The 27,430-nt window shown below is 56.5% G+C and overlaps 1 protein-coding gene across 1 annotated transcript in view; it reads right to left on the bottom strand.

Annotated features, from left to right (window-relative positions):
* HUNK (hormonally up-regulated Neu-associated kinase) overlaps positions 1-25,307 on the bottom strand; it is a 93,124-nt gene extending 67,817 nt beyond the window's left edge. The window contains exon 1 of the mRNA XM_036243344.1: positions 25,077-25,307. Within this exon, the coding sequence (XP_036099237.1) occupies positions 25,077-25,307 (231 nt within the window). The remainder of the gene's footprint in view (positions 1-25,076) is intronic.
* Between the last annotated feature and the right edge of the window lie 2,123 nt (positions 25,308-27,430).

The following is a 27,430-nucleotide window of genomic DNA, read 5'->3' as shown; positions in this document are numbered from 1 at the left end:
TAATGGGGAGATGAGGTGCACATGAAAACAGGCAATGCTAGAATCATTTCTTTGGTTTTTAGAAAAGTCAAGAAGGCCCAGCTCGGTAACAGATGGCTAGTGTTTGGGGTCCGTGGATAACTGGCCTTGGTACTGACCCACAGTGGCTGGACCCAAAGCACCAAACACACTGAATCATTACGTGCCCTGGTTCAGGAACTGAACGTCCAGTTGTCCCAAATACCCTGCAGTGACACCATAAACCCTCCTGAGCTCCCTTGTGCTGCTGGGACCCGGCTGCTCTGTCCCCCCCGCCCCCAGGCTCTTGGGAAGGGCGGGGCTTCACAGGCAGGCAGTATGGGGCTCGGTGGGAGGTGTGTCGGGGTGGGGGCCGCCTGGAGACCACAACACCCAGCACTTGACTCCATTCTTTTCAAAAACGACTACGGGTTGTTTCAATCATTTCCATGAACAGCTCCCAGGGTGCGACTTCGCCAGCCCAGCACCACAGGCTGGAGGGCTGGACAACAGAAACCATCCCGGAGGCTACGAGTCTGAGATCAAGCCGTCTCCTACCTGTGTCTTCACCTGCGACTCCCTCTGTGCACCTCTGTCCCAGGGTCCTCTCCTTGTAAGGGCACCTGTGAGACTGGATAAGGGCGTGCTCCAGTGGCCTCATTTAAATGGAATCACCTCTTTAAAGACCCTCTCTCCAAACAGTCACCTTCTGAGAGACCAGGGGTTAGGGCTTCAACAGAGGAATGGGGGTGGGGGTGAGCTCAGTCCATAACACCAGGGAAAATGTCTCACAAATCTTAGTAACAACAAAAGAAACCATGAAATCTGAAGGAGGAGGCTCCCTTTGGACACTCCCACGCCCAAGCCACGCCAAGCCACGCCAAGCCACGCTCAAGCCACGCGCCTCAGCCCAACAATCCCAGTGCTGAGGGCCCGTCTTACTGCTTCTGAGCTCCGGTACTTCCTGTTTTAACGACTAACTTCTCTACGAACGAGCATACCCTTGGGCTCTCAACGTCCGACATCTACTGCCTGCTCATCTTTGAAGCGGAGGCCACCACCTTTTTATCTGCATTTGTTAGGGCGGGTTTTCTTTTTTAACCTGGCTTTTAGCAATGTACAAAGTTTAGGAAACAGCAGAAAAATACGCCTTCTCCCCCTTACCATTTGTTCGATCGTTTCAAGTTTAGCAAAAAGTAAACAGAAACCGGCAGCCCTGGCCGGTGTGCCTCACCGGTTAGGGTGTCGGCCTGTGCACAAAGAGCTCCATTCCCGGTCAAGGGCATGTACCTGGGTTGTGGGTTCGATTCCCAGCCCTAAAGAGGCAACCAATCAATGTATCTCTCACATCAATGTTCCTCATTTTCTCTCTCTCTCTCCCTCCTAAAAAAAAATCCTTGGGTGAGGATTAAGCAAAAGAAAAGTGTAACAGAGACAGAAAGGGGTCTCAAGAGCAGACCCCAAAACATCTCCCAAAGCACACGCACGTTGAAACCTGCCAGGATTGGACTATCTGAACACAGAAGGCCGATCCGGGGCGATGAATAGCCACACGCAGTGGACAGAGAGCTGTGACTACTAGCTCAGCTCACAGAGAAGGGGTCTCGAGACGGTTCTTGGAAGAAACAGAGTTGGTTTTTGGCTACCTCCTCCATAATGAGGTCTTTAAGACTCTTTCCATAACTTCAGCTATTAGGTGAAGATTTCACATCCAGCCCCAAGAGGCTATTTTTTTCATTAACATTGTGAAACTCTCTTAATCAGATCACAATTTAAGAGTGACATGACCTGCCCGGCCAGTGTGGCTCAGTGGATTGAGCATCGTCCCATGGACTGAGAGGTCCCAGTTCAATTCCCAGTTAGGGTACATTCCCAGGTTACGGACTTCATCCATAGTGGGGGGCGTGCAGGAGGCAGCCAATCAATGTTTCTCTCTCACATCAATGTTTCTGTCTCTTTCTCTCCAAAAAAATCAGTAAAAATATATTAATTAAAAAAAAAAGTAACATGTCCAGATCAGCAATAAAACAAAAAACAAAAACAAAAAACAGAGGATCCCTGACTGGCTGGTTCAGTCATCCCGTACACTAAAATGTGTGGGTTCAATTCCCAGTCAGAGTACATACGGGAGGCAACTGATGGATGTTTCTCTCTCACATCAATATTTCCCTCTTTCTCTAAAAAAATCAACAAAAATATATCCAACTTATCCTCAGACGAGGATTAAAAACAACAACGGGAAACCAACCATTGTTAACCAATATTATTCATCCATCAGACACAGCCTGAGCATGTGTTAGAAAAACTAACTTAAAACATTTTTCTCATTTCCTCCAAAACCTTTCTCATCTTGCAAAAGTACGGTTTTCTTATTACAACCCCTCTGAAAGTGTGGCCATTTAAGAAAGGATTGGTTGTTTAGTTTTGTTGCCATTGGTGGGAAAGGATAAGCTGTATCTATGAGATTGGGGACGTTCCCAGGGTCACACAGACAATGTAGCAATCCCCAGACTGGAGCACAATCATTCCATTGCTTTGCAGGCCACCAGTGTTCAGAGCTGTTCTGAAACACAGACTTTTTATTCATCATTTAGTCAACTGCCTGCCCTAAAGGTAATTCTTTTCTTAAAAATGTATCTTTATTGTTGAAATGTCCCCCCCTTGACCCCCTATGAACCCCCCACTTGCTCCTGCCTTCACTGCACTATTGTGTTATCCTAAAGGTAATTTCTTTGACAAGAATATATTAGTCTATTTGGTCCAGAATTAAAATTCTTTTCAACTCAACAGTATTTTCAGTCTCTACCATTTTTATTATTCCAATGGCAAAAATATACCTAATGAAACCATATGACAGTACACACACAGAGTCATATAAGCATTTATAGAGTCAAGTCCAATAAAAGAATATGTTTCCCACTTAAAAGAACGTGACCATGCCCTGGGCAGCCGGTTGGACTCAGCAGTCAGAGCATCAGCCCCTGGAGCAAAGGGTCATGGGTTCGATTCCAGTCAAGGGGACGTAACTTGGTTGCAGTTCGGTCCCCATCCCTGGTCAAGGTCGTGCAGGAGGCAACCAGTCGATGTGTCTCTCTCACATCAATGTTTCTCTCTCTCCCTCCGTTTCTCTCCCTCCCTCCCACTCTGTCTGAAAATCAATGCAAAAATATCCTCCAGTGAGGATTTAAAAAACAAAAAACAAAAAAAAACCCACCTGCCCTGGCCAGTTTGGCTCAGCGGTTAGAGCGTCGGCCCTGCGGTCCAGAGAGACCCGGGTTTGGTTCCCGCTTAGGGTGCATGCCTCGGTTGTAGTTTGTCCCCGGCCCTGGTTGGTCGTGCGGGTGGCAGCCACTCGATGTGTCCATTTCCCATCGATGTTTCTCTCGCTCTCTCTTCCTCTCTCTCCCTTCTATCTGAGCAAAAAAATGGAAAAATGTCCTCGAGTGATAAAAAAAAAAAAAAAAAAAAACCACGTGACCACTAACCGTGAAACTGCGTCTCAGAGCTGAGCTCTCCTTTCTTCGCGGTGGAGCAGCACCGGCGACTGGAGGTCGTGGTCTCCGTGCGTGATTCCTGTCCCACGACTCTGAGTCAAGCGCTAACCACCCATCCCGTCCATCCAATTCAGTGGAGCTTCTTACATCAGAATGGGGCTAGGAAGATTTTAATGATGTCTTTCCCAGGAGACAAGATTTACTGGTCGCAACCCCACCTCCTCCCTCCACCAAAAAAAAAAAATTAGACATTTGGATCCTTATCCGAGTCTTTTCTGCGGGTCAGCAGTGATGATCTCATTATGTTGGACAGATTTTTATCACTACATAAAGACTGATAGCACAGACGGCATTAAGAGTTCATGTTGCCATCAGGCCGGGGCTCTGTGGTCCAGGCCAGTCAGTCCATCAGTGCAGACGACTCAAGCCATGTCAATGTCCAAACTGGTGGTGACCCCTCTGGTGATCTAATGATCGAGTTTAGCTAGCTATACACATAAAACGAATGGGCTGTTTAGACAGCTGCACAGAGGGAAAACAAATAAAAAACACACGTACGCTCAGTCGCCAAGCCATATAAACCTCAGATGGAACTGGTCCCGGCTATTAACGAGCAAGACATTTCCTGTGCTTTGTCTGAGTCGCCCCATGGCCCTAGGAAGAAGGTCCTATCACTTTCCCTTTCTACCGCAGGGAACGCCTTGGTGTGCGGGAACATGCCCAGAGGCTGCCCAGCTGGGACAGGGGGCACCTGGCTTTGCCTTGAACCCACAGCTCAGCTGCTTCTTGCCATGGCCACCCGGCGGGTCATTTGATCACCGTACATGGTTAAATCAGGTAATTCAAAGTAACCAAGGAAAACAAAAACAAAACAAGTTATCTGACTCTCCACACTGGTCACGTTAAACTCAGACTTTCCAGATCTCGGCGTCACTGCCTGCCACGGAGACATTCCGGCCGTGGGTCCCAGCACAGAGGACGTGGTCAGTGACACCCACGATCAGAATGCAGTTCACAGAGGAGAGGCCACAGGGGTGGAGCAGTGTAAGCAGAAAAGGGTGACTTACACGTTCCACCACTAGCTGGAGAGGCGTGACAGACGCTAGGTCTCTAAGTCTGAGGTCTCTAGCATTCTCTCCAGGGAGCCTGCCAGTCTGCTGGCCAGATGGCCAGGGCCGCCCACTGCCCGCCTCCCCCGGCCAGGCTGCTCACGTCCGAGAATCACTGCCACGTATCAAGGGCCGGGTGCACAGATCGGGTGCACAGATCGGAGTCAAGCGGACAGTGTGACTGGAGATGGCCGCCCCCTTCTCTTCACTTCCCTCGTCTCTGAGGGTGTGCCCCTCTCCCTGTAAACCTCGGTGCCTGACCCAAGTCACCCAGCAGACATGCCCCAGGCTCTCGGGAGAGCCAACGCTTGGTACTTGGTATGGGTTGAAGTCCTGACCACAGATCCTCAGAATGTGAGCTTCTTGGGTAACAGTCATCACGGATGTAATTAGCTAAGATGAGGTCACTAGGGTGGCCCTGATCCAACGGGACCAGCGTCCTAATAAACGGGAGTTGCGGACACAGGTGCACACGCGACAATGCAGGTGAGACCAGGGCTCCGCTGCCCCAGCTGAAGAGCCACCAGAAGCTACGAGAGGCTTGGACAGACCCTCCCCAGAGCCTCAGAGGGAGCCCACCCATCACACCTGCGTCAAGCCTCTGACCTCGGCGACAGCACGGTTCTGTTTCCCTGTCACCCGGACGGCGGCACTTGGTCGCGGCCACCCCAGGAAACTAGCTCCGTGCCTGCTCTGGCCCAGCCCAAGGCCTCGGGAATTCCTCCCAGCCAGCCGCATCCAGCCCACCGGAAAGCTGAAAACGAACCTCAATGACCCTCGGTTGACTTTGGATCGAGGCCTATTTGCAGAGTACTGATTAACTCGGGGTCACGGCTCGGCAGTGTGATGCTGTCGCCCGAGCCAGGCTCAAGGGGGACCTCTGGACTGAGAGCCAGCCTCAGAAGGGCGGCCACAGCAACGCAGGAGGACTTCTGTGCCCCTCGCTGTCCTGTGACGACAGGCACGATGGGTCTGTCCCGAGTGGCTGAAGCCCAGCTCTGCCCCCAGGGAGCCCACTCCCGGGTGGAGAAGCTCACACAGGCTTGCTGAGGCCAAGGGTGTCCCGTGGAGCGCGAGAGGTGACCCAGACGGGGGTCAGAGACGGGGGAACGGCACGGGCTGGGGGGTCAAGGCGGGCTCCCCGGGAGAAGGGGTGTTGCAGTGAGGGTGGACGCTGGGCTGCGGGGCTCCGGCAGGGAGTGGGGCTTGCCAGTGGCCCCCAGAGGCACTCAGAGGACGGAGACCCACCCACCTTGCCTGGGACAGAACAATGACACAGCCCGGGCACCAGTCTCAGGGAGCCTGAGTACAGGGGTGAGGTCGGAGTTTCTCCGTAGGCAGGAGGACAGGCCATCGAGGTGTCGTCAGCAGGGTGGGAGCGGGTACGAGTTTGTTTCCAGATGATTGGGACGGGCGGCCGTGAGGAACTAGGGACGGCAAGGATCGAGGACTAAACCAGAGGGGGCACCGGGGCTGGTCAGGGCTGGGACCCGGGGCTGGTCAGGGCTGGGACCCGGAGGAGCCGCAGACGCCCCGGCAGGGCCGAGGGAGTTGGCGGAAATGACTGGGCAGGGTACTGGGGAGGCACAGCGGTCAGAGGTGGGGCAGTAAGTGATGGGCGCCGTGTGTCGGGGAATGGACTGTGTCCCCTCAAAGAGAGATGCTGAAGTCCTAATGCCCAGGACCTCAGAATGGGCCTTATCTGGACATGGGGTCACTGCAGATGTAATCAGCTCAGGCGAGCCGAGGTCACACGGGAGTGGGAAGCGTCCCAAGGAAACTGGCCGGTTCCTGGTAAGAGGAGAAGAGACGCAGAGATGCCTGTGCGCAGAGGCAGAGACTGGACAGGCAGCCAGCCAGGAGCATCAGACGGCTGGCGGCCCCCGGGAGCTGGAGGAGGCAGGAAGGGTCCCTGCGGGTCCAGAGCGGGGGCCCTGCCCACGTTGGGAGACCCCTTGGCTGTGGCCGTGTCAGGACAGGCCCAGGAAACGCACCCAGAATATAACAGCAGGCGTCCATGGTGAGTCCAGGGGGGTCTCTCCCCAGCTCTAACCTGTCCCCCACGGTTGCAGGTCCCCACGCAGAGGACCAGGTGGAGATGGGTGACTTCCAGTCACTGAGACTGTTTCCACTCTGACACTCACGCTAACTGTTCCTTACACGAAGCCCCAACGAGACGAGCTTCCCAGTGTCGCTCATTCCTCCCAGAGCCCCGGCAACGACCTGGTCGGGCACACGGATCGCACGCTCCGTGGTACCAGGGCTTCCCGTCCAGTCAGTGCCCTGTCTCTGCTGGGCGCCCGGCTCCACACGGGGCGGGGCTGACATCTGTCAGCCTCTCTTCACACTCTGGAAGCCTCTGCCCACCCCTTGCCCGGTCCCACCGCTGCCCCCGCCACGTTCGAGGCTGGGCCTCTCCACCGGGGTGGCCAAGACACAGAGGACAGGCGCCCGGAGTCTGGAAGGGAAGAACTTGCGAAACACATGTTCAATACCTTCATTTAAAACTCAAAATACAATGCTCGTCCCAGCGATACCCACGAAACATAACACGCTGTGCCGGGGGGGGGGGTCCGCCCCAGGGCACAGGGGTGAACGAAGCTGAGAAATCCTGCCGGGAGCCTCCCCTCTGCCTTCCCGTGGGGGCCAGCCCACCTGGGGACTCGGAGCTCAGGTCTGACTCCGGGGCCTGGTGGTGTCTTCTCGGACGCGGTCACCGTGTTCCAACACACGTCCCTCCTTTCTCTCCCCAATTAACTGTCACTCCACGAGGACCCTAAGGGCCCTGACAGTGACCAGCATGTGGGGGAGGGGCAGGTCGAGCGGCCCAGAAAGCTAGCACACGGGGAACAGAGGAGGAAGCCACAGGCGGTCCAAGCAGCGCTGCCCGCCAAAGCCCAAGGAACAGCGAGGCCGGGCAGTGTGTCCTTGGTCCTGACGGCCTCAGCTCCCTCGCTGTCCCCTCGACCCTGCCTGTCCCTTGCTCTTCGCTTCAAGGGCCCTAGGCCTCGTCAGGGCCAGTGAGTGAACGGGACAGGGTAAGGAGAAAAATCCTCATGTGACATGACAGGCCGAGTCCTAACCCCCAGGACCCGTGAATGCGACCTTGTTTGAAGACAGGTCTTCGCAGACGTCAGGCTGAGAAGACGTCATCAGGGTGAGCCCTACTCTCACGACTGCGTCCGCACAGAAAAGGAGACACACACACAGGAAGCGACTGAAGACGCAGGGACGGCGCCGTCACACGGCAGGGAGCACCGAGGCACCGGCAGCTGGGGACAGGGTGGGCCAGGCACTCCCTCGTGGCCGCGGGGGAAGCAGCCCCGCCCCGACCTGGATCTCAGATCCAGCCTCCAGAGTCAGCGGCCCCGTGCCACAGCGGCGCCCGAGCAAACCGTCACGCGTGACAAAGGCGGCCGACAGTCTGCTCTCGATGTCGGCGCCGAGAGGCAGAGAAGAGCCGCTGGGCCCACACAGATCATGGCCAACGACTCACATGCCACGTCAGCTCCGAGAAGCCCACGGGCCATGAGGGCCTGTGGTCGGGCCCCACCCTCGCACATCCCTGAGCGTGTCCCCGGAGAACCGGGAGAAATGTGAGCGCCCGATTCCCCCGCAGGCTGGAGAAATAAACAGGCCAGGGATCCAGAAGCCACCGATGGGACCCGTACTTCCTCTGAGGGATTTTCGCATTTCACTTGCTTACGGTTTACTTACCGTGCCCATGCACAGGGACTCGGCCGGCACTCAGCACCATCGGGGAGAGCCGGGACCTCGATGGGCACTTTCCTCGCGGAGCGAGGAGGCCGTGTGTGGGCACTGTGCCCCCTGACGTGCGCCACTTCCTACAGAGCAGAAGTGAGCGAGGCGAGGGGCGTGACAGGAAACCCGCTCCTCCAACAGACAGGTTACCGAAGAAGCGAGGAGGCCGTCACACGTGGTTTCCGTGCCCGCAGGATGACCGGGCCGGGCCTGGCTGTCGGGACACCCAGCCAGTTCGGACATGCGGACACCAGACCCGACTGCTGGGGCTGCCACAGCAGCCCGGGCCGGCGGCCTAAGCCACAGACGGGACTCCTCGGTCCTGGACACTGTCCGTCCCACAGCAAGGGGTCGGCAGCTTTAGTCTGCGGAGTCCATTCTCTGTGGCCGGTCGTCTTCCCTGGGTCCCGTGTGCTTGTCCTCTTCCAGGTCGCCGGCCCCATCGCACGAGGGCCCCCCATGTGACCTCACTGTGCTGTAATTACCTGTCTAAAGGCTCCATCCCCAAGTGCAGTCACATTCTGAGTGCTGGGGTACACCTACCACCACCCGAAAACCCCAGCGGACACCGAACAGGTGCTCAGGACGACAAGCGGCTCGGCGGGGCGGACGCCAAGCAGCAGCACACGCGCCCCTCAGAGGCAGGGGCGTCCTGAGCAGCGACGCGTGAAGAGCTGCTGACATCTGGACACCACCGAGGCACGGCCCACCCAGCTGCCGGCGATAGATCAGTAGTCGCCGTGCTAACCGACACGTTCCCCCGCCGCCCAGAGCCGGACGGGCGCTCAGGTTACACACGGGGGGGAGCCCAACACCACCCTGTCCCTTTCCCAGGGAACGAGAAAACCGCTCCAAGCCCCTGTCTGTCCTGGGCTCCACCTGCCTGTGGCTGTCACCACCTCCTCCTGCCCGGTCACCCTGCTCTCCCGGGTGAGGGGGGCCGTGCAGACAGCGGCAGCCCCGGGGGTTTCTCCGCAAAGCCGCGGAGTGGGGGTGATGGCTGGGTGGCCCTGAGCGCACGGGGGTCTGTGCCCTGGGCCTGCTGTCAGGTGGCTCGATGGCTCCGGAGCCGGAAGGGCCAGCGGTCTCCAGGCCCCGGTGACGGGCACTGTCCCAAGACCCTAATTCTGACCTGCACCGGCGTCTGGCCTGTGTCTCCCGTCCAGTGACGACACACCCCTGGGTCCCCTTCTCACCCCCATCCTCACCCTGTTACTGTCTCCGACAGAGGAAAGCAACACGCGGCCTTTTCCGGAGAGGAGCCGGGACCGACTGCAGATTTCTCCCTGCGATGCCCTAAAGCCCTAGGACGCTTATTTCTGGTCAATCCTCACCGGAGGACGTTTTCCCCACTGATTTTTAGAGAGGGAGCAAGGGAACAAGGGAGAAACACCGATGAGAGAGACATCGGCTGGTTGCCTCTCGCACATACCCCGACCAGGGGCGGGGACCGAATCTGCAACCCAGGCAAGTGCCCTTGACCGGGAATCGGACCCGAGACCCTTCCACCACAGGCCGGCACTCTGACCACTGAGCCACACCGGCCAGGCGATCGGTCAGTCTTCAGGAAGCATTCTCACTGCACGGCCGGCCGCTCTGGGTTTGGGGTTCACGGCTCGGCTCCGCCTCTAGGGCCAGGCTCTCCCGGCAGCTCTGACCCCATGCTTGTCCTCAGTGCACCTGGCCCCGCTGGAGGGCACTCGGGACGGAGACCCAGACCCCCCGGGCTTGCCAACCTGTGTGCCCAGAGCGAAGGGAGCGGCTCTTCCGATGCTGCCACCCCAAGGGGGCACCTCGCACCCGCTGGTTTCCCCCGAGGGGTGCTGTTTTCAAGTGGTAGGACCTGGTGGGGACTGTACAGGAGCCCACACCAGCAGCTCTGCATGAGGACACTCGGTGTGAGAAAGAAGAAACATGATCCTCTCCAATGGCCAAGTGAAGGGGATGCTTTTATTTTTTTTAAGTGGTTGTGATACCACTGTGATGAACTAGTTGTTAATAACAGGATAGGAGCTGCTGGCCGGTGTGGCTCAGTGGATGGAGCGCCATCCCATGGACTGAGAGGTCCCGGGTCGATTCCCGTCGGGGCACATGCTCGGGTGGTGGGCTCCATCCCCAATGGGGGGCATGCAGGAGGCAGCCAATCGATGTTTCCCTCTCACATCAATGTTTCTGTCTCTAAAAAAAAAAAAAAATCAACAAAAACATACTTAAAAAATAATAATAAGAGAAAGGCACAAAAGGGGAAGTCCGACGTTACAGGCAGGTCGTCTGGGGAGCTTCACCAGGAGGCTGCATTTCACACGCCCCAGGGAGCCAGCAAAGGGGAGACAGACTGGGGCAGTGAAGTTGGGGTGACCTGAGGAAGATGACTGTCAGTCAAACCTGAGAACAGAGACCTCTGGCCAGAGGTGGTGGGGCCACTACAAGCCTGAGAAAATGTGGGGATACATGATCCCCTGATCAAAGGAGCTCGCTCTCTCTCTCTCGCTCTCTCTCTCTCGCTCTCTCGCTGTCTTGCTCTCGGCTCTTGGTGCTCGAGTTTGCCCGTGTTCCCTCCATGGCCACATGCCCTGCAGACCCCACACGCAGCGACTGACACATTGCAGCGGGGAGCACAGACCAAGCCACGCTGATGATGCTGGATTAGACTGTGTTCCCACGTGGAACAAAAACTCCGGACACTGGCTCTGATCTTAGCTCTGCTAAAAGCCAAACGGGACCTTGAAAACTCAGGGGTGCAGTTCCACAGTAATCAAGCTTTTCCACAACACCTCACCCTCCCAGGAGTCTCAGGAAAGTCTTTTTCTCGGGACATGGCAAGAAGCCCACTCCCACCGGCAGCCAGGGGGGACGAGGAGCAATCCCCACAGACAACCGTGACATCTGGGAGATTCGAGTCTGGCCTCACAGTACACCTAGAAAGGCTTTAGAAGAAGACATAGATTTTCAAAGGGACATTATGAAAATGGGAAGGGTTCTCCATGCGAGAGCAAGGAATGAGTCAGGAGAGGGAGAAGTCATCAACAACTTTCTCTCCCCCTTCCCTCCCTGGGCCCTGGATGACCTTCCCATCTACCGCACGGAGATCTGAGACATGCTGTCTCCAAAATGTGACATTTCAGACTTGACGCTCCAAAATGAGCTCTAATTTAAGAAGCACTCCTGCCCCACCGGCACCGGGAAACCATCAATATTCTATTCTCGCATCACAGGACACTCGGCGACCAAATGTAGCTAAAAAGGTACACGGCTGAAGTCGGCGATGGGGCGGGGGTGGCGGGACGAGCTGGACAGACAGAACTTCGGCTGATAATAACCAAGACAAAATTCTCAACGCAGCCCTGGAATCACACTGGACACAACGGGCTTGCAGCCGGGAGCCAGTTAACAAATGAAGAAACCCCAGCCCCAGGACAGCACGAAGCTTTGCTGAGTGTTGCGAAGACCTGGCCACCAAACCTAAACATGGACCATTAAGGGACACGATACGTTTTTCCACACCGCACCAATCTGACTTGTGGGGGGCCACCTATAGGTTTTCTCTGTTGCCCAGTTAAAATGTGGACAAACCCAGCCAGTATGGCTCAGTAGTTGAGTGTTGACCCTGCACCAGGAGGTTCGATTCCCCATCAGGGCACACGCCCAGGTTGTGGGCCTGATCCCCAGTGGGGGGCGTGCAGGAGGTGGCCAATCAATGTTCTCTCTCATCAATGTTTCTCTCTCTCCCTCTCCCTTCCTCTCTCCCTAAAATCAATAATAAATAAATAAAAATTTAAAAAACAACAACATATATTTGGGGGGGAAAAAACATGTTTGATCAGAAGGGAGCATTTTTTAAAATGTATCTAAAACAGGAGTAGATCATGTGATTAGTAAAGTGTAGTCGTAGCCAGTGAAGAAGTAACAATGAAAACAGTAGCCGTGCCCTGGCCGGTTTGGCTCAGCGGTTAGAGCGTTGGCCCGTGGACCAGAGAGACCCGGGTGCGGTTCCCGCTAAGGGCATGTACCTCAGTTGCAGTTTGTCCCCGGCCCTGGTTGGGGTTGTGTGAGTGGCAACCAGTCGATGTGTCTCTCTCGCATCGATGTTTCTCTCTCCTCCTCCTTTTCTCCCTCCTCTCTATCTGAAGATAAATGCAAAAAATGTCCTTGGGTAAGGATTAAAAAAAAAAAAGAGTAGTCGTAGTTGCTATACAAGAAAAAGTACACGACAATTAACAAATGTTAGCCCAGGATTTATCTTGGTTGATTAGTAATTTCAAATATTCTAGAATATACCTGTGACTGGACTGGTTTAAAGAATTTTCAAACACTGAGTACTTGGTAAAAAAAGAAAAAAAAAGACTTTAACATTTATTTTTTAAATATTTCACTTTAAAACAGTTATACTTTAGCCCTGGCCAATTTGGCTCAGCGGTTAGAGCATCAGCCTGCGGTCCAGAAAGACCCGGGTTTGGTTCCCGCTAAGGGCACGTGCCTCGGTTGCAGTTTGTCCCCGGCCCTGGTTGGTTGTGCGGGTGGCAGCCACTCGATGTGTCCCTTTCACGTCGATGTTTCTCTCTCTCTCTTCCTCCCACTCTATTTGAACAAAAAAAGGAAAAATGTCCTTGGGTGAGGATAAAAAACAAACAAAACAAAACAACAAATAAAACAGTTATACTTTAAACAAGTAAAAAGAATTTATACTTTAAATTTTTATTTTTAAAATAGCACAGTTGATCACTGATTTATAAGGATGACTTTGTCTCTACCTTTGAATACAAGTGCCCCTTGGAAACGTGGAAGACGCTGCTCCACGTCTGAGTGGAAGAAGCTGCCTGGCTCTCCCCACTCTCCAGGGCGTTAGCGAACGGCCGTCCGATAAGCTCACTCCTGATCTAGGCAGAAATATCTGGAGTCGCGAACCGGGAGGCGGTATAATCACGACGCAGCCCTCCCTCCAGAGGGAAATTCAGGTTTCCTTCGGTCAAACAATTGCCTGCTCACAAATGTTCGTTTTTAATAGAATAAAATGCCATCCTGTGGGAACACCGCTGCACAAAGCTGGAGACACGTCTGCGAGACAAGTCTCTTCTTATTCCTGTTCCTGAGCGTCCACGACCAGCCGAGAACGGAGCCGCCTGTCTCGCCGGGTCCTGCCCTGGGTGAGGATGCACTCGGGCCTCTCCGTGGGGGCAGCGGGACTCCAGGGGAGCCCAGATCACGGGAGAAACCGCTCTGACCTCCAGCGCTGTGGTCTCCCTAAGTGGAGCTCAGATAAGATGCCAGAGGAGTCGGACCCCGGGCCGGACAGCCAGCTCTCCCCGGGGCTTCCTGCTCCGGGCACTTCCTCGTTCCCCGGGCCTGAGGTGGCCCTGCAGCCGGCGGCGCTCCAGGCGGGCCTCGGCCCAGATCACCTGCACAGTAAGCAGGACGCCCTGAGCATGCGGCGGGGTGTGCAATGACTCATCCGTGCTCTTTCCCACAGGAGGGTGGTTAGCCAGGGGACCTCAGGGACCGCGGGGTGTGCGCACCCTTCAGTCCAAACCCTCGCCCCTCTTACGGGCTTTCCTCCGTCCAACGCAAAGACAGGCCCTGTGCCCAGAGGGGGTGCCAGCCAGGGCCTCCGGAAACCCCAATGCTCCTTCATTGAGACAGTCTGCCACCGCCCTGGCCAGTGTGGCGCGGTGGTTAGTGTCGGCCCGAGCACGGAAGGGTCTTGGGTTCAACTCCCAGTTAAGGACACGTACCTGGGTTGCAGGTCTGATCCCCGGCCAGGCAGGGAGCATACAGGAGGAAACCAATCGATGTGTCTCCTTCACATCAATGTCTGTCTGTCCATCTGTCTCTCTCTCTCTCTCTCTCCCCCCCTCCCTCCCTCTCCCACCTTCTCTAAAAAAATCAATGGAAAGAATATCCTCAAGGGAGGATACAGAAAGTCTGCTACCAAAATGTTATATTTAGGACAAACTTATATTTAATAGCACACGTGCACGCGTGCATGCACACACAGCTGACCCTTGAACAACTCGGGTTTGAACTGCATGGGTCCACTTATATGTGGATTTTCTCATTTGACACAGTAAATACATTTTCTCTTCCTTATGATTTTCTTAATGACATTTCCTCTTCCCTGGCTCACTTGATTGTGAGAACACAGTGTGGACAGCCTACAACACATGAACTCCGTGTTAACAGACTGTGACCGGTCAAGCTTCTGGTCAACAGCAGGCCACCAGCGCAGCTGGCCCCCTGCATCCGCGGATTCCCAAGCACACAGAAAACTCTTTGATCTGCAATTGGCCAAATCTGCGAATGTGAACCTACCAGTATAAAGAGGGAGTCCAATGTGTTACGTGGACTCTGACTGTGCTGGGGGGGTCGGCATCCCAAACATTACACACACGTGTTTGCGTGTATGGGACACACACACTAACTCTCCTCATGTGAAAGGGAATGTATAGGAAACAGCAGATGGTGCTGCGACTGTGCGCTATGAACCTAGCACACTGGAGCCAAGGACCAGGAGAAGCACCCTGGTCACCCTGCAAAATCGGGACAACAGCACCCACACAAAAGGCCACTGCAGCCCGGCTGGTGTGGCTCCGTGGCTGAGCATGGACCCTGCACCAAGAGGTCACCGGTTCAATTCCCAGTTAGGACACATGCCCAGGTTGTGGGCCGGATCCCCGGTAGGGGACGTGCAGGAGGCGGCCCATCGATGTTCTCTCTCATCAATGTTTCTGTCTCTCCCCCTCTCCCTTCCTCTCTCTAAAATCAATGAAGAAAACTTTTTGAAAGACCGCCGTAAGGAACAGGCATATGCGCAGGAAAGCTCTGAGATCGGAGCCGAGCAGACAGTGCGAGGTCCGTGCGTGCGCAGCACCGTTATCAGCCTGGCGTCCTGCTGGGCAAAGCAGTGGGCAGTCCCCACTTCTCTCCCGTGGGCTTTTGGTGGTTTGGGAGCTCATGAAATCCTTGCTCGGCTCCAGGCGGACAGAGGAATCGCTGGGGGTCTGAACTCAGCCTGTGGTCGGCGCAGAGATGCCCAGCCCACTGCGGGCAGCGGCTGCACCCTCTCCCGCCTTAGTCCCCGAGGACCACGCCCCGAGCCCACGGGGCGCCCGTCACCGCAGCCCAGGCTCCCGTGCGCTGCGCACAGAGCTCTGACGAGGAGAGAAGTTCGAGCCCCGGAGCATCTGAACAGAGGCAGAAAGACGGCCAGACCCCTTCCCAGAAGCCAAGAGGCGGGATGCAGGGCAAGCCCCCACGCAGGAGCCCCGCTCGGAGAACGGGGACAGCAGCAACAGGACTGCAAATGTGTGGGCAGCTTCTGGCTGAGGAGACCGAAGACACCAGAAACCACGGTGGAGGAGACAGACCGAGCCTCCGCGTAGCTCCAGGGGGACAAACGGACAGCCTCTCCCACCTGCTGCGCGGTCGGTACAACTTCTCGGGAAGGAGCTGCGGGTTCACTCACAGCACGACAGGGCAAGACGTGTCCTGCTGCGGCCGGTCACCTGCCCTCTGATCACCTGCCCCTCGGATCCCTAGACGGCTCAGCTGTTCCAGAGCTGGGAGCTGTCCAAGAGCGCCAGCCGGACCACCTGTTCCACCCCACCCCCACCCCTCGCGGGCGCAGCCAGGAGCTGCAAGGGAGACAGACAGGCTCCCAACCTGTCCCTGCCACCTGGACACTGTCGTCCAGAAGGCGTGCTCACGTCCCAGGAAAATCAAAGCAGCCTGTGAACCACTCAAAGGCTATCGACGGAGGGCCATCTCGGTTTCCAGTCCCAGCCCAGGCACCGGGACGGGGCGGCCGTCCTTCCTCGGGGAGACACACTGACACGGAAACACACGTTCTGGGTCCGGCGACAGGAGGTGCTGAAGCGTGTCTCGCCCACCAGGTGGGTTTGTTAAGTCCCGTCTCAGTCCAATTAGGCCGCTGGGCCAGAAACAGCCGCACCTGGCTGGCTCACAGACAGCAGAAGCGGTGTCTTACACTATTGGGGCCGAGGCAGCGCGGATCAGGACACCTGGAGATTTGGGGTGTGGTGAGAGTTCTCTTCCTGGTTCCTCTGACCTCATACCTCGTCACCCCTCAACGGCCCCCCTCCTGCTGCCCTCCCGTCAGGGAATCGGTTTCCCCATAAACCTGCGTGGGACGCAGACATTCAGGCTCCAGCAAGTCCAAGCCCCCGGACCTCGGGATGTGACCCTGTTTGGAGAGACGTCCTTACAACAGTGACCGAGGTAAAGTGAGGGCATCTGGATGGACCCTGATCTACGAGGACTGGTGGCCTCCTAAGAAGGAGAAAGCGAGACAGAGACGGACACACAGGGAGAGGAGATGACAAAGGACACAGGGAGAAGGTGGGTGTCTACAGCCAAGGACAGCGGCCTGGACGCCCCCCGCACAGCCTCAGAAGGGACAGCCCTGTGGACACCCTGCTTTGGACCGCCACCCTCCCGAACTGGGAGACAGTCCGGAATAAGGCCTCGAGTTTGCGGCACTTGGCGACCGCGGCCCTGGCGGACTAATCCAGGTGGCCAGAACCAAGGGGGAAAGACAAAACGGGGGGAAGGTCAGACACTGGCGGGGATTTTAGAGAGGGTCATCAGAGAGGCCCAGGAGTCCCCTCTCCCAGGACCGCCCAGCGGGCTCCCCGGGCAGACAGTCCCACAGGGTCCTGAGCCACAGCTCCACACGACACTCGCGCTCGGGGCACTGCGTGTCCGAGAACGGCTACTCTGCCTCCTTGCTCCTTCTCATTCTCTCCGCCACCCACCACGGATTCTCTCGCCTCTCCGCGGACAGAGGAAGGCGCGTAGACTCGGAGCTTGCCCCGCGACAGCCGAATTTTCCCAAGGTCCGTGGACGCTCGGTCCTGTCGCACCTCTGACTCAGGCATGGTGGGGGCTGGGAGCAGAAATCGGGCGTCCTTGGACCCTCGTCCAAGGTCACGGCTGCAGAACCAGCCTGCCTAGTCTGAGTGCATTCTGCAGCATCAGCCCAGTTAGCACAGGTGCTAACAAGCCAAGGGGACCCCGACCCTCACCCCAACAACCCTCCAGCGGTCAGCACAGTTGATGGGGTGGCGGGGGCAGGGTGGGGGGCAAACAAAGCTGTAGCTCTTAACATTCCGGGGTAGATAACTCCTTTTAGAATCTGAGGAAAGCCATGGACCTTCTCACCAGAAATAGAATTATACACATCCAATTTATTGGGGTTCGTGGACTCAAAAGCTCGTCTATGGTCCCTCTCTAGTTAGTGGGATCCAGGGAAATGACCTCTGCAAGAATCACCCAGAAACAAAAACAAAAAATAAAGAGGGAGGGGGGATGGGGAATGGTTGTAAGATACATCACTGATTTCCTTCATATATAAAAAGTGCCTATAAATCACTAAGAAAAAGACCAAAAACCCAAAGGGGAAATGGTGAACAGACAGAAACAATGAGCATAAGTGACAGACACACAGTTGTCGGCCATATGAAAATATGCTCAGCTCGTTTGTAAATAAGAGAAACCATACACACAAGAAGCAAGATGCCATATTCCATCTACTGGACTGGCAACGCTCAAACGTTTGGGAGCACCCTGCACGGACCGGATGTGGAGAGACACCCCCACGCCAGGTTGAGGTGAGCATAGTCAGAAAAGCCTCTGTGACAGGCAAACCTTGGCTCTGTTTACCAACAGCTGCAACAGCAGACCCACCACGGACCAGGGATGCATCCCTCGGATATAACTGAAACATTTATGAAATGACAAAGACAGAGATACTTACCACAGCGCGGTTCGGGAATAACAGAAAACTGCATACCCCCCAAATGTCCATTCTACCATTGTCCTTAATTCTTTAAGGAACATCCCGTGACTTAAGCAACAAGGACCGGGCCCTCCGCACTGTGAGCACTGTGCCGTGATGAGAAGGGGCCACACGCCAGTAATTTTGGGGAAAGATGTTCAAGACGTAACGCTGAGTGAAGAAAGCAAGATACTGAACAGCGAAAAGAACAACTCTCTCTCTTTTTTTTTTTTAATCCTCACCCGAGGACACTTCCATCTCTTGTTCAGATAGAGTAGGAGGGAGAGAGAGGAAGAGAGCAAGAGAGAGAAACATCGACGTGAAAGGGACACATCGAGTGGCTGCCACCCCCACAACCCAACCAGGGCCGGGGACAAACTGCAACCGAGGTACGTGCCCTTGGCAGGAACTGAACCCGGGTCTCTCTGGACCGCAGGCTGACGCTCTAACCGCTGAGCCAAACCGGCCAGGGCTTAAAAGTACATCTCTCTATACCTACGATGTACGGACAGGTGCGACACCTGTGTGCAACTGGAGCAGGTGTGGACGGGACCAGAAGCAGGGCTGCCAGGCAGGAGCCAGCCGAGGCCCCCAGGTGAGCGCGAATCACCTCTGACCACACACACACCGCATTTCAGACCAGCTCTTGGTATTAACGACACCAACACTTAACCAAATGGGTCTTTCAAACACACAAACATGATGAAAGACCACAGAAGTCAGCCACGGGCAGGCGCCCGGCCACGGGCAGGCGCCCAGCCAGGCGGGACAGAACCCTGCGGGGACAACCCGCTTTCCCACAGCTCCCCGCTCAGACAGAGGGGAGGAGGGTCTCCCCAGGGGAGCCCCACCACCTCGGGCTGGGCACACGGGTCGGGCCTAGGAGTCCGCTGAGCTCTGCTGATACGGGTCCTCAGAAGGAAACACACAGGACACACCCAGCAGAGCCCCGGGAAGTCCACCGAGAGCAGGCTCAGGCCAGAACCCTGCAGGCTGGCCGGAGCGGTTGGAACGTAGGCTCCCTGGGGCTCCCCTACTTCAGGCTGAGAGGGACCACCCCTGGGGGGGAGCTGCCCACTTTCTTTATGAAGCCGACCAGACTTGGGCAAAGGAGGCCCTGGGCCCGGGCGCTGTCTCTCAGAGAGCAGCGGATGCCAGACTGCAGCCCAGATTTCACTGCGGGGCTTAAGGACGTGCTGGCCCTCAGCAAGTGTCCAATGCCACGCTCCCTTTCCAGTGACAGGCCCAGTCCCCTGGCCAGACTTCCATACCTCTGAAGGAGCATGAGCTCTGGGGCTCACCTCGGCCTGGCAGGACTTCCAGCTAACACTGCGAGGGAGCCCTGGAGCCCTGGAGCCAGCTTCTCCCTCCGCCACCCCGCCCCGCCCCGCCCCGCCCCGCCCAGCGCTGGGCCTGAGTGCATTACCTAAGACCACAATCATCTCCCCTTTCCTCTTCCCCCTGCGAACCAAGAAATCACCTGCAACACAATTCAAACAATCCAAGAGGGTGACACGGGTCAGACTGTGTCCCATCAAAAACTATGTTCAAGTCCTAACCCCCGGTACCTGTAAGTGTGACCTTACTGGAAGGAGGGTCTTTGCAGGTGTCAACAAGTCAAGATGAGGTCCTACTGGATTAGGGTGGCCCTAACTCCAATGACCGGTGTCCTCACTAGGAAGGAGAGGGCGATGTGGACACAGGCACCACAGAGGGGAGAAGGCCTCATGAACACAGCAGGAGAGTGAAGTGATGTGGCCCGAGCCAAGGGTTGTCCAGCCACCAGAAGCTGGAAGGGACAAGGAAGACCCCTCCCCTGGGGCCTCCAGAGGGAGGGGGGCCCTGCTAACACCTTGGTCTGGACTTCTGGCCTCCAGAGCCACGAGAGACTGTATCTCTATTTGTTTAAGCCCCCCAGTTAGTTACCGTTACGGCAGCCCTAGCAGTAGACAAGCGGTCAGCGGGAACCCGAATCACGCGGTCCTGCCGTCAGTGCCCGGGGACCCCACCAGCCCCGGAGGGGGAAATGCACCACGGACCCTGTGCAAAGCACAAGACACGACGGCCCTGAGCTGGGGTTTCGACAAAGGAGAGGCAATAGCTCTCTCCACCTGGCAGAGGTATCACCCTGCTTGGCTACCCCTCAGGCCCCGGGGTTCACCTCTTTCCTTCTGAGCATCTCACCAGCCAGCCAGCAGCACCCCAGAGAGTGTGAAATCCAAGGCAGCACTCAGCAGAGCCCGGGCCGGGCGGAGGAAGGTTTCGCCAGTTTGCTAAAATGAGGCTAGGTGACGGTGATCTACGGGTTTGTTAGCCACGAAAGCAGGTCACTGTCACCATGAATAATCAAGGTGGGGTGTCTACTCCAAGGCAAATGACGCTTCGTGCCCAAGCCAGCCTCCCACAGAGGACACCACCTGCCGTCTCCTGGGGCAGACACAGCTGCCGCTCTCGGCGTCCTCCGGGAGGGGAGCCACCGGGAAGATGACGGGCCCCTGCTCTGGCCCCTGCCCGTGCTGGACTGTGCTCCTCTCTGGGCAGCTCTGTGATGGGACTCGAGGCACCTCTGCCATCTGTGGGATGAACAGCCAGCCCCCCGAGCCAGTTTCCATCACTGACAGTTTGGAACTGCAGAAAGAAGGGGCCGGGAGCTCCTAAGGCCGCCACAGGGCCGCGGGCAGTCTCGGGACTCACGGCACTGCCTCTCCACGCACCCCGCACCCCGCACCCCGCACCCGGCAGGTGCTTCTGCCAGCCGCCTCCAGCTCGCCAAGAACCCCGCTGAGGACGAATAGGAATCTCCAGTTCTCTAAGCACTTCTTGTTCCTCAGAGCCATTACCTCTACATTTCTAGCACTGAAAACAAAAAAAGAAAAAAATACAGGATTTAGCACCTGTTTGTTTCAGAAATACTTGCTAAAAACAGATCCTCCAAAAGGCCACCTTTAAAATTAGTCGTGTCTCCAGCTCTGCAGAACATAGTAAGTTGTATTTTTAGTAACTCCTCCACTCCAGGTAGCTGGCGGAGGTGCTCAAAGTGTAATTATTAGCAACTTACTAAGCAGGCAATTGTTATTTTTAGCCCCAGAACAGCTCCAAGGAAAGCAATAAACAGGCTTAGGTTTTTAACCAAAGGTTAGAACGAGATAGTAGACATCTTAACCAATCGTGTTATGTAGCCAACTTTGTATCTTAGAGACACTTAGTCATTAAAGAAGGTTACTGTGGCATCGCTGTCTCCCCTTCTCGGCGCCCACGAACCGGCTCCGTACCTGGCATATTGCTTCTCTCTGTTAGCCTTTCCGACTATATTTTATCGATTTTTTAAGTGTTTTTTCTTTATTGATTTGAGAGAGAGAGGAAGGGAGAGATACAAACACTGATGAGAGAGAACATGGATTGGCTGGCCCCCTGCATGCCCCGCACTGGGGATTAGGCCCTCCTGGGGCATGGGTCAACACCCAACCACCGAGCCACACCAGTGGGGCATATTATATCGATTTTTTTTTTTTTTAATGTACTAAGAGCCCTGGCTGGGTGGCTCAGTTGGTTGGAGCGTTGTCCCATATATCAAAGGGTTGCGGGTTCGATTCCCAGTCAGGGCACATACCCAAGTTGCGTGTTCAATCCAGGTCAGAGGCAACCAATTGATGTTTCTCTCTCACATCAATGTTTCTCTCTCCCTTCTAGGCTAAAAGCAACAAAAACATATCCTCTAGTGAGGAAAAAGCAAAATGTACTAAGAACCCATTAAGTGCCAGCCAAAACTCTGCATTTCACAGGTAGCAGGGGCCTGTCGGGCAGTGAGCACAACCTCTCTGGGTCTTTCGAAGTAATCACTAGATACTCCTGCTCAGCAACTTTGCTCTTTGTCCCAAAGCTACAGAGAATACTCTGATTTTCTGATCATTTTCCCTCCCCCAATCAGCAACTTAGGTCTAGCCCATGACACTCAGCCGAGTGAGAACGTGCCAGGGAAGAGTTCCATACGACCGAGTGAGTTACTGCTTTTTAAAGCCACATGAACAGAGACTGCTTCGACGCAAAGCTAGCGGAGAAAATTAGGTCTCCGCCAAAGCCGTCCTTTCTCTTCGAGCAGAAAAGGGCCACCCAGATTCAAATGACTTTCAGACAATCAACTTCAGAGGAAAAGGCAGGGGTGGGAAGGGAAGCCTCTAGGTAAGATGCGATGGGGGAGCCTGGCGTGACCGTCAAAAAAAGTGGTTTTGTCGCCTGGACTCAAACAGTAATTCCCAGCAAGCCATGGAGGATGTCGTCCAAATCCTTCTGAAATGTGTACTCAGTTCACATACACACACACACACACACACACACACACACACACACCCTCCATTCCCACCCCTCCCCTATCCAGCTTTTTCATGAACTGACTCCCACCCTGCTGCCCTGCTGTCCTGGATCCTTTCACTCGGGGGGAGCGGGGGGGGGGCGCATACATCTATTTCTTACTACAGTGTTCATGACTTAACTCCTCTTCCACTGTGGTTTATGTCCTTTAGAAAAGGACAGGAGAAAAGTGAAATGCTTTCTCCAAAAAGTATACAGCCTCTAAAAGGGGGAAGTGTTGGGGTGAGAGGCCTTCCTGAGCCACTCACATGACCCACCTTGGGGGACACTTCAACTCCCTTCTGTCACCTCCCCGTGCCTGGCTCACATGAGTAGCCCTCCCCCAGGGGAAAACCCTCTTAATAGCTCACTGCTGAAAGAGACCAAGAGGCACCATGTGGTGTGAGGGTGACTTCACCTGTCTTGGCCTCAGTAAGACAATATCCAGAACAGAGGGGAAGGGGTCATGAACTCATCAACCCTTCCCAGGCAGAGCCACGGGCGGATGCTAGCATTTTCTCTCTCTCTAAGATCTGCCAAAACCCAAATCTATTAGTTAAGCATTCAAGGTGTTGGATTGGGGAGATAAAAGCTGAGTGACACACATTGTTTCTTTAAAGCTGGTAATTACCAGGCTCAAACCCAGGTTTCTCATGATGCTCAAGGCTGGAGAAGAGCCCAAGACAGAAATGCCCCACCTCACCCCTCCTCCTCCACCCTTAGAACCACTGTCCTTAACTGGCTCCAGCCAGACAGTGCAGCAAAATATTTTACATCCAACTAACAGTTCTGCCCTTGCGGAGATGAGGAGAAATGGATCACTTAACAAAGGTAAGGTGAGTGAGAAAGGACTTGAGCACTTAGGGGTGCAGGGGCTCCTCATTTCAACCCCATCTGGACAGGAACTCCCCGCATTCCTGTGCGCCTAGCACTGAGCTCTGGAACCCAAGCAGGTAGGGACTGAGCCTGAGCAAAAGGGCACTGGGAGGGACAGGACCCCAGAGACGGGAGTGGAAATGGGCCAGAGCAGCCTGGAAGGACAGGCCGGGTAAGTCTGCCCCTAAAGCCGGCCATTCACTGTCAGCATAAAGCCTCGTCTCTTCTTGCTGTCTCATGAGGAGACACACACACACAAGCAGCCTGAATCCTGTATGTTTGGAATGGAAATGAGTTTCTACCACCCCAGCCTACATGAACTCAGACGGGAACGGTGCCAGGCAGGGAGTGCTCTGGAATTGGGAGGCTGGGCCTCCGGCACTTGCACCCTGACTGGATGTGTAAGGGGAGGGGGCTACCCAAGCAGCCAAGCGTGCCCTGCTCCCTTTGAACTAGAATGAGGTTTGGAGTTTTTGTTTTGTTTTGTTGTTTTTTGTTTCTGTCTTCTTTGAAGAGTTGCTCAATCCCATGAATTCCTCCTAAACAGCCTTTTTGCATGGAAATTCAAGCAAAAGGCACTTCTAAAAGTACTCACTCTAACCCTAACCCTAACCCACAACAAAGGGCTTCAGGAACCTAGGGCAAATGACAAGGGTGCCGGAGACCTGGCTCCAGGGAGCAGTGGAGAACCAAGGAGGAAAACTAAAGCCAGGGGACCAGGGGACCAGGGGACAGGAGGCAGGGCACCTCACACTGCCATGGGAGAGGTCCCAGCACAGCATTCCCAGGAGTTCCCAGGGTGGATGGGGGGGCCCAAAGCCCCCTGCCCACCAGTGCCGCTGCCCCCCTGGGCTGTGTGTCGCAGAAGCGACTGCTCCCAGACCAGTGCTGAGCGACCCCAGCCTGGGGGAGCCTGCAATCTGAGATGATCTAAGCTTGCGGTGACCCCATGCCTGGGCCACTCCCCTCAGAAGTCAGTCCTTATACCTTGGATTTCTTCTCACAGATATAAGTTACAACTGAGATCTACCTGGGCCTCCCCGGGCGAGAGTTCACAACTACCTAACTTCTCACTTGTCCCAAGGCTTGAGATGGCGCCCCTGGGGGGTGGGGGTGTCTTCCTTTGCCTTCTCCTCTTCCAGAAATACAAGAATGCACCTCCCAAGTCTGCAGTCTGGGGAGATAGGCAGGTAGTTCGATACCTGCCAGGGCAGGGTCCTTCCTGCAGCTTCCACGCAGGCAATGGGGGGAAGGGAGGGGTAACCTCCTCGGGCTGAAAAACTTGCCTCAGCTGCCCCGGCCCAGCGCACAGGTGGAGAGGAATGTCCCCCACCTTTTCCCAGAGCCTCGAGTCGGGGCTCACTCCTGGCTCCCCCCGAGGGCTGGCTAACCCGCCCCCACCCACACCGTGAGGATGCACGCACTCCCGCCCGCTCCCCCTCTCCCTAACCTTCAGCCCCGAAGGCCCAGGAGCCAAGCCCCCCACCCCGCGCTGGTGTCCGCCAGGCGGCGCCCTTCCCGGAGCAAAGGGGCTGCAGGCGGCTCCAGGGTGAGCCCGCCGCCCCCCGGGGACCCGACCCCAGACCGCCCCCGGGAAAGGCCGAACCGCCGCGGGCCCGCGGTGGGCTCACCCCGCCCGGAAAGGGACGGCAGCAGCGGGACTCGCGCCCGGCCCAGGCCCGCGCAGCCGGGGCGGCTCACCTTCTCGCCGGTCAGCACGTGCAGCCCCTCGCGCACCTTGGCGAACGAGCCCTCGCCCAGCTTCCGGCTGCCCACCAGGTAGTTGCCCACGCGCTTGTGGTGCTGGAAGTCGCGGAGCCGCTCGCGGGGCACGCCGCTCACCCAGGCCGGCAGGAAACTTCCCTCGCAGGCCGCCGCCGGCCGGGCCGCGTCCTCGTCGCCCAGGAGCCCGTCCCCCGCCGCGGCCGGCATCGCGCCCCGGCTGCTCCTCCGCCGCGGCTCCGGCTCCGGCTCCGGCTCCGGCTCCTCCCGCCGCCCGGGCCCGGCGCCGCCGAGCGCGCAGACAATAGCGGCCGCCCTGGCGACGGGGGCCGGGGACCCGCCCCCAACAAGTTCTTCTTCGGAGGGTAGTCTGGCCCCTTTCAGGGCGCGGGCCCGTCCGGGCGGCCGAAGACGGCGGCCTCGCCGGGGGACGCGGAGCCGCTCCGGCCCGGGGAAGCGGCGGGGGCGCGGTCCGGTGCGCGGTCCCCGACCCCGGCGCCTCGGAGCCTCCGCCCGCCGCCGGCTGGTCCCGGCTCGCCTAGCGGGGCGCCCTCTGGCCGGCCGCGGAAGAAAGCCCCATTCAGCCGGAATTCGCAGAAATTCAATCCGGCGCGGGCGGCGGGAACAGCCGCGAGCCCGCCGCGCAGCCTGTGCGCTTTCCAACCGCTCGTGGCCCCTCCTCCCCGCCGGCAGCCGCTCGGCCCTCGCTGGAGGGGGGCCGGCAGGGGAGCGGCGCAGCCCCCCGAGGGGCGCACGGGGGACCCCGCGCGGCCTGGCGGACGCGCGCTCCCGGCCGCCCGGGTCGGGCCGTCTCCCGCTGCGCTCCCGCCGGATCCTGAGCTTGGGCTTTTCTGGAGCTTTCGGCGCCGAAATCGCCCCCCAGCCTCTCCCACCCGGGGCAGGAGGGAGGGCGGGAGGTGCTCCGACCGGGGGTCCGGCCCGGGCCTGGCAGACAGCAGGGCCCCTGGCCCCTGGGCGAGCGGACGGGGATGGGCGGGCGGGCGGGAGCTGGGGAGGTGGCCGGGCGTCTGCCTGGCTCGCTCGCGGGCGGGACTGTTGAAGGAGGAGCCGCAACAATGATCGCAGCGGGCGCAGCGCGGGAACCCGGGCGTCTGCAGCCGCGGGCGGGCGCGTGGACTCTGCTTTCCGCCGCGGCGGTGCGGGACCCGGCGCCCCGCGCTCCCTGCTCCGGAGGCTTTTGTTCTGCGCGCCCCGAGACTGTGACCTCCCCTCGTAAACAAGCACAGCCGCCCTGAGACTGGGATCTTCTCCAGGATCCCCACCGTCTTCTCAGACCAGAAACGAGGAATCCCCTGAGGCAGACGCTGGGGAGGGGGCCGGGGGGCGCATTTACAGAACGAGAATGCTACCTGTTGAGCCGCCGGGTAGAAGGCGCCCCCGTTTGACGCATACTTAACCCAGATCCTGCAGCGCCCGAGTTGCAAGGGGAGGTTAGCCCCAGCCAAGCTCCTTTCATTGACGCTGCAACAGGTATCACGGGGTCCAACTCAGTGCTCCGAAAGGGGGGCGTGGGGGGCAGCTGTCATTAGTCCAGCGTCGTGGGTGCTTCTCTGACCGATCCGAAAAGTGACCCAGGGGAACATCTATTTTAAATAGATGCAATTTTAAATAGCATGCTCTAATCAACAGCTCACATGTTTACAAGTCACCAGCCTTCCCAGGACCGAGCTGTTTTCTCTGTCTTCTCAATATTGCGATTTTTCAATATTAAAGACACAGTTGCAGATGTTTTTCTTGCTGTGGTTAAGGGACCTTTTTGTCACCACCCCATCCCCCACCATTTCTGCAAGGCTCGATCTCTACTGCCTCTAATTCATCAAATTTTCAGAGGACAGTAACATGGGGTGAGGGGGACACTTTCCAATGAATGAGGGCTATGGAGCTCACTTTGGGGTCAAAACCATTCTGAATCTTCCTTCAGAAAAGCTTTTGGATTCCCCTCCAATGTTGTATTCATAGAGTATGCCTTATTTTAAAATTCAGGACATTAGCTCTACATGAAAATTTAGAAATCCCCTTAATTTGGTGTGAGGCAAATGTCAGGGACTCTTGTTCATCAAAGCTTCTTTATGACCTAAAAAAAAATAGCTTCAGGCAAAAAAAATGGTGGAAGACATTTACAATGAAAGAGAGATTTTCTTCCCTTTTAATTATCCTCTGGGGTGGAGGTCAGGAAAGGGGTGAAGAAGAGAGAAAAAGCAGGCCCATTAAATCTTTTTCGAGCCTGCTGCCTGGGTTTGATTCAAGTTCACTGCTAATTCCATCAGCTGGATGGATGCCAAAGAGAAGTTCAAATCCTACGCCAGCCGGGG

The sequence above is a fragment of the Molossus molossus genome, unplaced genomic scaffold (assembly GCF_014108415.1).
Source record: "Molossus molossus isolate mMolMol1 unplaced genomic scaffold, mMolMol1.p scaffold_m16_p_5, whole genome shotgun sequence".
Classification (NCBI taxonomy): domain Eukaryota; kingdom Metazoa; phylum Chordata; class Mammalia; order Chiroptera; family Molossidae; genus Molossus; species Molossus molossus.
Note: the sequence above shows the minus strand (reverse complement) of the source record. Positions and strands in the feature narration are given on the sequence as shown.